The 9,852-nt window shown below is 41.0% G+C and overlaps 1 protein-coding gene across 1 annotated transcript in view; it reads right to left on the reverse strand.

Moving 5' to 3' along the window:
* MYO3B (myosin IIIB) overlaps window positions 1–7,884 on the reverse strand; it is a 384,379-nt gene extending 376,495 nt beyond the window's left edge. The window contains exons 1-3 of the mRNA XM_055307747.1: window positions 7,877–7,884; window positions 7,247–7,430; window positions 6,237–6,371 (exon numbers count right to left, since the gene is read on the reverse strand). Coding sequence (XP_055163722.1) covers window positions 6,237–6,371; window positions 7,247–7,430; window positions 7,877–7,884 — 327 coding nt within the window. The remainder of the gene's footprint in view (window positions 1–6,236; window positions 6,372–7,246; window positions 7,431–7,876) is intronic.
* Between the last annotated feature and the right edge of the window lie 1,968 nt (window positions 7,885–9,852).

Raw genomic sequence — 9,852 nt, forward strand, 5'->3', positions numbered from 1 at the left:
GGCAGGCTGAGGGCAAGGCACAAGCTAACACCCTGCACCCCTCCTCAGTGGTTTATATGTAACATTCCTCATGCACTTCTGGCTGCCCTACAACAAAGGAAAGGGAAAAACAAATGGTTAACTGATAGAGATCACAATCATGCAGGACAGGAGTTTCCATCAGTTTGCAACTGTCTTGATGATTTACAAGAAAAAAGCAATCTCCAGAAAACTACAGACTCAATTTCCTGGAGACCTGTAACATCACCCTCCCCTCCAAGGATAGAAAATCGTATATAATTGTCACACCTCACACGCCCAGTGCAGCTCTTTCTGTCCACAGGTCCTGTTCCCATGCTTTAATAAAATGGCCTTTTTGCACCAAAGACACCTCAAGAATTCTTTCTCGGCCATTGGCTTTGAACCTCACCACTTCAAACCACATCAAAAGCAGTAATAGAAATGCGAGGCACTATAACACTTTCATCAGGACCTCCGCTCAGCCTGGCCCCTGTCTCCTGGAGGCATACGCTTTGTTGAATTGCATGTACTCTATAAAACTCTACAAGAGAAAATTTAAATTAAATGCTGGGTGATGATCCAAGCTAACACAACCCTGGAATTTTCCCCCAAGACCTCATTTTAGTCTTTCCTGCCCTACTTTAATTGTGGCCACTTTTGCAACACAAGCCTACTCAACGATATCTTATGTAGGTAGCCAACTTAGAAACTCTCTTCATAGCTCCTAGAACCTATAAAGGGAGATTAAGAGCAGCCATTTCAGTAGCAGGATCAAAACAAAGCTGTGGATTTAAAAACAACAAAAGGATCTTACTTGGTAGGTACCTTTTGTTCACTAAATGTCAGAGTTTAAGAACTGTGTGACTTCCTGTGATTCACGAAAAACATATAATTAAATGGCTCACAGCACCTTTAGAGGAAGCTGTCCTGTGAAATTGAAAAGCCCTCCAGTAAAGTTTTAAAGGGCAGCCCTGCGGGTTACAGAAGAAGGACTTTGGGTACCTGGTACAAAAAAAAAAAAAAAAAAGGAAAGCAAGTACACAATGACAACTGTCCTACCTGTGTAAATGTTCAGTGAAATGAAATGAACATTTCAAAAGCATGACAAGACATTACAATTAAATGCATCAAATAAATAATCCCCTTAGAGTTGTAAGAAGGCAACGAACTCCCCTGCCCCACCCGAAGGTTGGCAAATGCAGCCCTTCATTCCCACCTACTCTGCCAGCCAGCAGATTCAAAAACAGAGGTGTGTCTCCATCCCTGCTTTCTTTCCTACGGCTTTCACATTGAGGAAATGTGGCAGCTGGATGCATCTAGAATTTAATGAGCATTTTGCTCCAAACCAAGAAAAATAGAAAAATCATTTATGTACCACATCTATTTTCACAAACACCGTTGAATATTGATTCAATCACAGTATGTGCATTTGCTAAGATGGCCATAATTTCAAGCAATAAAATGTTCCTTGCTCAATAAGCCATCAACTTTCCTCCATGTTATTAAAGAATAGCCCATGCATTATAATCACCAGACCTTTATTCTAGTCAAAGCTTCAACTTTCAAGTAGATTCTGTACTGGCATGCTGATTTGACCTAGTCAGACTGCAGAATTAACAGGAATTTCTTTTCAGTGCCCTTTTGTTCAGTGGATTTTAATCTTTCAAGGGTTTTAGGTTATAGAGGACATAAAGCAAGGTCAAGAATCATCAAAATTACTCAGTAAGATGCCTTAGTGAGTAAAGAAAGGGTTAAGGTCTAGACAGAGAGAGATAGGAGGCTCCTGACCCCCCTGACTTGGCTCACACAGGGAGCTACCTGACCAAGTTCACAGCAATCTCAGAAGTGGAGAAATGCTGGGGATTTGGGGATCCCAAATCCCAGGGATAATGGGAACAAACGACTGGCCCTGAATGTTAGAGAGTACTTTTTTTTTTTTTGACAGTTGTATTATAATCACAGAAAATGACAAAATCTCAAAGATGAAGTAAGCCAATAAGGATGTTATCAATAATCCTTGCTCAAACCCAGATAGTACAAGAATCTCAAGGCCACAGCTTCCCAGTCAGTTCTCCATAAAAGACTGCCACTGAAAGCCTACAGTGGCAACCCATTCATTTATATATATATAAATGATATATATATATATAAAATATATATATATATTTTATATATATATATATATATTTTATGGCAACCCATTCAGAACCCCTCTCACTCTAGAGAGCTTTTTCTTTCTGTTCTGCTTTCACTTTCACTTAGTAAACTCTCACTTTGCTTCACCCTTTTGTGTCTGCAAGATTTATTCTTCAACTTGTGAGACAAGAGCCCTGTATAACAGTAGAAAGTACTATGTTGGACACTGTCCACCTCTCAGTAAGGCCAGAACAACATATTTCTCCACCACACCGTTGGGGCAGATGGTGTTCATTTTGCCAACACCAGGTGAAGTCAATGGCTTACACCTACAATGAAAGCTATGTCACTACCACCCCAAGAGGTAGGTGGACCCTGAGACTCACCCCCCATATCATCTCTCTCCAGGGCACATGATTATTGAGGAGGGTGGTGGGTCGGCAGAGTCACTCCCAGTCCTCAGCTTATAATTCTCTCTTGCTTTTGCTGAGCACATACAGTACATGTGCATAGGAGGCAACTCTGCTGCATTTCAAAGGTCTCCCCTCTTCTCCACTCCCAAAGGTTCTATACCCTCCTCCTGATCCCCAGCAATCCAGTGACTCTCATTCTAGAACCCTGCCAGAAGCTAGCATCTGAAGCAGTGCTTGCTAACCATCTCTGGCCATCCAAAACGTACTTGTCCTGTATCCCAATCCATCAGAGCCCTGCTACAACCCTGCTTGGTTAAGGTGATAAACTTGATTCATGCCACAGTATCAGTGGATGAAAATGGCTTAAAGTATAACACTTACAATGATATTCAGGCCTATGTTGGACTTAAACATAGGCCCTTAAATAAAGCAAAAACTGGACAAAGGTGTCTTCCCCCACTTCAACCTGGCTTAGTTACTGAACTTATACACAGGTCTCTGGTTTAAAAAAAAAACAAAAAACAAAAAACAAAACAGATTTTTCTAAAAAAGCTATTCATTTTATCCAGTTTTAAAAATATTTTACTTTACGGCCTCATTTATGTGCTCTCAACTCCAAACCATTTAAGATGAACATGTGATTTGTGCTTAAATTAATAGTTCCTATCTGCTGAACATTTTATGCTAAAAGGAAAAAAGAGAAAATGTAGTTTATGCCTTAACATACACTAGGTATTTTTTCTGAGTATTATATTTTTCTTAAAGGTCTAAATTACTATATTTAATTTAGGTGAGAAATAACAGGACTTACAGAGTTTTAAAATCTATTATTTTTTTAAACTTATTCACAAATTTTCCAAAACATTATGATGTGTGTTTTCTCTCCACACCTTTCAATATAGTAGGTATCTGTCATGAAAGAAAGCTTTGGTTTACTTTCTGCTAATAATTAGTAATGAATTTCAGAAATGACACTTTTATTTGCTTTTCTTTTCAGAGTTGTGGTGATTTAAGGGGGTTATTAATAACATTTTTCTATCCTCTAGAATAGCTTCGCACTGGTCCTTTAACTTATTCAGGAAGGAAAGAACAAAAGTAACATAAATTTAATCTCCATATACACAGCAAGAAGAACAATATTAAACAGACCATAATTTTATTGTGTATGTCTCCTAAAGCATGCCTTAAAAAAACAGCAAATAAAGCAAAATGGTCAAGGTGCTATGTAGACCATCATGGTCTTCCTGCTCTGTGTGTGTGTGTTTGTGTGTGTGCGTGTGTCCAGAAACTGCTTTGATCCCAGCCAGAGAAGCCGAGTCTGTGTCCCAAGGACCCAGCAGATGCATAGGCAGTAGCAACACATGATGCATAGCAGTAGCAACACATGATGGAAGAAAGGTTCTGAAGTGTGGTTCTCCACCCAGTTCTGCCACGTAACTCCTTCCCTGGAACTCCTTTGTTCCTCAAATGAATACCTGGGGGCTGACCTGAAGAAAGGCCGAAGTTCCAGGCAGTTCTAAGAGCCCCGGAGTCCCTTTTCTATAAGCATATTGTAGGCTCTGGACATACCTCACCACCCAGCAGTGTGGCAAAGACATTCCACTCCAGGACAAGAAAAGATTGCACTGGACATCTGGTTCCCTGCACTACCAACTTTGGTATGGGCCAAAACAACTTGAAAAAGGTATAAATGTCAGCATATTGTATTGCTGAGATATGAATAATTCAGTATCTCAGGGCAGCCTCATTATCTGCCTATGGTCATCCTAAAAAAAGCAAAGGATAGTCTGCAGGGGAGCATTTGCAGGAGGCTTAGTTCATAGTTCCGGGCTCCTTCTCATCTTTCAAGGCCATGCCAGCCCTTTCTGGCTGACTTGCCCATGCCTGAGAGGCTGATGTTCAAGCACTCCTCATCAGGAAAAGCCATTTATTCTCCAGGTGACCACAGATATGAGCAGCCATCTGCCTACCTGGTCACATCAAGGGGAGAGGCTCCTTTTAAGGCCTCAGAAAATTCCTGGAAGTTCCAGTTCTCCACATTTGAATACAAATGTGGCCAAATACAAATTTGAATACAGAGCCTCTATCAGTCAGGGGGTAAAAACCAACTGAAACTAAGATTTCTTATCACTGTACTTCCATTATTAAATTGTAATGAGGTTTAAAACATCTTAAAGAGCTGAAGAAGAATATAATCAGAGACCCTAGAAACCATACTTTCCACGTCCCAAGAAAAGCAGCATTTTAAAAATTAATGTCATTCTAGAGCTCATCAGCAGGATAAAAGATACATTCTCAGGGAGAGGGTAGGGAATAATAAAATCCAAAAGAAGATACTATAACAATATGTTATATGACAACCAGCCAACCAAAGAGACAAAGATGATCTCTGCAAACCAAAACCCATTACATATTTATATTCTGAGGAAGGCAATTGATATGACAGAAATGTTCCGACTGGTTTCCCTGCAGATTATCCCATTTGAATATAATAAATGAATTCCCTACACACAGTTGCTATGGCAGCCAGTATATATTGTTCCATGCCCAGGCCCCTTCAGAGCCAGGCAAAAGATCTGGACTAGAGGCTAGATGATGTATTGAGGCCTGACCTCTTGTTTAGTGCTTCTCTCTTGAGCTTTCTCATGTGTACACATGCTCCTGTGCTGCATATGTGAAGTCAGGCATAGAAGCATCTCTGTTCAGAGGAGAATTCACAACAAATGAGGGTGGGCCTAGTGAGCTTGAGGCAAGAGACCTATCCTAATATACTAATTTCATATATTGTCATTATTACATCTTTGCCACTTTAAGTCTCATGGGAATAGAGTTGTAGGGAACTGACTCTTTTGCAGCCAGATACACACATTCATTACCATTAATAAAAAAGGAAAAAGGCAGGATTACAGTGAATACAGTGGTGCTCCTCTCAGATTCTCTCTTTAGAGCAGACGTTGCCTGGAATACTGGCTGTTCCCTGCTCCCAGCTCCTGGTTACCACTCACTAGGAATTTCCGCCAGCTACAGAGAACTGCTTCCCCTTAAGTCACACCCCTTCCCAAGGCGGCACATAGCTTTGACCGGCTGATGCAGAGATACAATCCAGGACACTCTCCATCTCTGGAGAATGGGCAGAGGCCTCTGTTGTGATCACACTGCTATTCCATGTCTCCCCTGCCTAGTCCTGCCTTCCTCACTTCCTTCTAGGTCTAGCTCCTCCAAGAACTCTCCAATAAATCTGCCACAGGTGATGCTCAAGAGTCTGTTTTAAGGGAACCCAATCTAAAATGAAGATTAATGGACATGAATGGGCTAATCCAAACTTGCCATGCCAAATAAACCCTGGGTTAGCAATTTTTGAAAATGAATTGCCATCAATTGGAACATGTTTTCTATGAAATGTTCCCAGCTTAAGGAAAAAATATCCTTTTCCAACTGCATTCCTATATACACTCTGTATGAGGAGAAAAGATTATTAAACTTTTGCAGTAGAGAAACATGAACATTTTCTGTACACAGCCTACCTATAAAAATCACAGAGGAGAAAGTCACATCTGGTAAGGTACTTGTGATGCACAGGAGGGACCAACTCCTCACGTGTGTATCTTACACTATTTAGGCAACAATGCATCTGCTTGTCCCTGGTGCTCTGTTTAAATGGATGGTTACCCAATGGGAGTCTCTTACCTCCAGGACCAGCCACAGCTGTCCTCCCACACAGTGATCCGCTTTGTAAAACATCCCATAAAACTTTACAACGTTGGGATGATTAGGAAGAAACTGCAAAATGTTGTATTCTGCTTCAATTTCTTCATCCATATCCTACACAAGGTAAAAAATGCATGCTGGATTAAGTCTAACATGTGAGGAAGAATACAGGTATGATATCACTTAATAAAGCATATTTATTCTGTAATTTTAATGTCATCATTACTGTATCTTGAAAATACTTAACAATGGACATTCATATCCCAACTAAAACTATTATATCAATTATTACTTTCTTCTTTAATAATACCATTATAAGTATTTATTTTTACTTTAAAATGTCTGAATTTTCAAAGCAGTTAAGGAGAAGTAGCTTGAAGGGACCCAACCCAGCTTAGCCTAGGTGTTCAGCACTCTGAAAAAAGATGCCAGACTAAGATGAATGAATACCACAAGTCTAGATCACTTTGTAACTTACAAAAACACAAGACTCTATATAAGGGAATGAAATACATTACTCTTTCCAAGAAAATAACTTTTGAAGAACCCAAAAGGTCAAAACAAAAACAACAGTAATATGGACAAGAAACAGAAATTCAAGGAATTTTTTTTTAAATTTTTTTTTTTATTTATTTATGATAGTCACACACACACACAGAGAGAGAGAGAGAGAGAGAGAGAGGCAGAGACATAGTCAGAGGGAGAAGCAGGCTCCATGCACCGGGAGCCTGACATGGGATTCGATCCCGGGTCTCCAGGATCGCGCCCTGGGCCAAAGGCAGGCGCCAAACCGCTGCGCCACCCAGGGATCCCTCAAGGAATTTTTTTAACTCCAAATGGAGTCCCTTCATTCAGATGAGCTGACAAATCATGAGTCATTTTGAGATTTCATGCCAGGTTTCATGAAAATCATCCCTAGAGGAAAGAAGTTGAAAACTCAATGTTCACAAAACATTACACTGTGGTTGCAATTTACTACAAATACTTACACTGACTGGATCCAAAATTTTTACTGCAGCCAGGCTCCCATCTTTCTTGTTAGTTACTTTATAGACCTTGCCATAGGTGCCTTTACCTATGGTCTCTATAATTTCCCAGGTATCAGTAGGATCTGGAAGTGATTCAAGTCCAAGCATTGTGTGGTTGTAATGAAACAATCCATACAGATGTTTCCTGATGGAGAGAAAAGTTCGTTATGTGCAATGTACCACAGGGTTAGGGGCAGTGGGCTTTCAAAACAAAAATATTCTTTTAAAAAAAATTCTTTTTGGGCAGCCCGGGTGGCTCAGCGGTTTAGTGCCGCCTTTGGCCCAGGGCGTGATCCTGGAGACCCAGGATCCAGTCCTGAGTCAGGCTCCCTGCAGGGAGCCTGCTTCTCTCTCTGCCTGTGTCTCTGCACCTCTCTCTCTCTCTGTCTCTCATGAATAAATAAAATTTAAAAGAAAAAATTATTTTTATTTATTTGAGAGAGCGTGCGTGTGAGTAAGCATGAGGGGCGGGGCAGGGGAGTAGGCAGAGGGAGAAGAAGAAACAGACTCCCCACTAAGCGAGAAGTCTGACCTAGGGCTGGATTCCAGGACCCTGAGATCATGACCTAAGGCGAAGTCAGCTTAACTCACTCAGCCATCCAGGCACCTCTCTGAACACGAGTATTATTTCTTAATTAGCAGCATTATGGTACTTTTCATTTTCCTCTTTTAAGTAGATTTTTTTAAAAAAGGTATTTGAAACCTTCTTAAGTAATAGGGGTAGAAGGTGGAGGAATGGGCAATATGACTCTGAAATACCTTTTAAAACATGATTCTAAAAGAGGAGATTATAGAAGTACTATAAGAAGGAGCAAAAGGGCCAAAGAGGATGTCTGGTCATGACCGGACAGTTCTCTAGGTTGCTGCTGGGGTGGGGGGGGCGGGGGAGTGTCTGAAAGTTAAAGATCTAAGATCTTCCTGCTCAGGGTCTGGTAACCACGAGCAGGCCTCCCTGATGGTCGCTGTACACCAGTCTCCAACTTCCATGTGCAAAGTGTAGGCTGCTAGGTAGGAGGAATTTGTGACTCTAACAGGCATCAAAGTATAGCACTCTTTGCTGACCAGGTCTTGGGTCCTGCAAGGATTAGCCAAGCTCAAACTCCATCCATACAGGAACAGCCTTGTGTGGAAATCATACTAAGTAGTCAACAAACTCACTTTGTTGACTGCAAACTCACTTTGCCTATTTACTAAGAACACAGCCCTGTGGAAGTTCACATACTTTAAGTATCGGTAGCAAGCTTGACAGGCAAATAAAGTCACCCAAGATTGACTCCGTGAAAAAGCCCCTTTAAGATCAGTTGCTCCTTGACGATGGGTCCCAAACCCAGTCTGCTTCTAACCACAGGGGAGAAGCCAATTAGGCTCCAACAGCAAGAGTCATGGCATCCAATCCTCACACAGTGGCTTGGTAGCCACCCAGTGTGAGCATTTCTGTCCCATCCTGGGCATTTCAATTTGCACTTGTAATCCTAATTATTTTCTATATTGCATCTTCCCAAGGTGCAGCCTTCTGACCTGGCACAAGAATTCGGTTTCTATCCCTACCCTTTGTGATGGGGGCATTTCAAAGATACTGAAAACCATTACCAAAACAAAGTAGAATCCCAATGACTGTAGGGCTGATGCTAGAAAGAACCCGTCTTTCCAGAGTTCACCTGGCAGGCTCCAAAGGAGCCTACAGTCACCTACAGTCAGCACCTCAAGAGCTGAGGAACTGACCCCAAAAGACTGGCTGGTCACATAACTCCTGCCTTTCATTTGCCGGTTTCAAGATTCAAACAAACTCCAGCCTTTCCTCCTGGCCAGTGTTTTACAAAATCAATCTTTCTCATCACAATCTTTACTATTTTTGCCATCTGTACATTACCTATGCTATTACTTATTAAAATATGCTTAAATTATTTGCTTCTTCATCTTTTACTTGCTTTTTCATATTAATAAATACCTTTTAAGGCACTTTTTCTCTACCCTAAATGGAAAACCAGTATCATTTGCCAAACATCAAAATTATCTGCAAAAAGATGATTATGCTAGAAACAATAAAGAGCTATTCAAAAGTTCAACCAGATACTGCTACAAAACAGGAAAGTGTTTTGTAGAGCACAGCCAGATAGTGTTCTCTCTTTCTAAAAAAAGGGGGGGCAGATATATCATCAAATGATAGAAGGGAATTATAGACAAACACAAAATTTTCCTTAACATTATCAGAAGACCAGAAAAAGAATGAGCAAAGAAACTTTGTCTCTGTGTTTCAGTGTTCTTTATTGTGAGATCCCCTAAACCTCTTAACACTTTTGAAGAACTGTTACAGGCCTAGCTTCTACAACAGTAAAAAGTTAGACCATCCAGGGGTACTGGTCAGGGCCAGACAGGCTTGGGGGGGGGGGGCTTGGGGGAGGATACTGAGATGTGCTTTCTGGAGAGAAGAATCGGGTCCATCAGCTAGATGGAATTACTTTATACTTGCCAGTGCAGTCCCTACACTTGCTAGTTCCCCCACTAGCAGAGATGCTCACATCTGGGTTCAGTGGTCTGACAGTAGTGCTCAAGTCAAATAGTCTGCA

Source organism: Nyctereutes procyonoides, unplaced genomic scaffold (genome assembly GCF_905146905.1).
Source record: "Nyctereutes procyonoides isolate TBG_1078 unplaced genomic scaffold, NYPRO_anot_genome, whole genome shotgun sequence".
Lineage (NCBI taxonomy): Eukaryota > Metazoa > Chordata > Mammalia > Carnivora > Canidae > Nyctereutes > Nyctereutes procyonoides.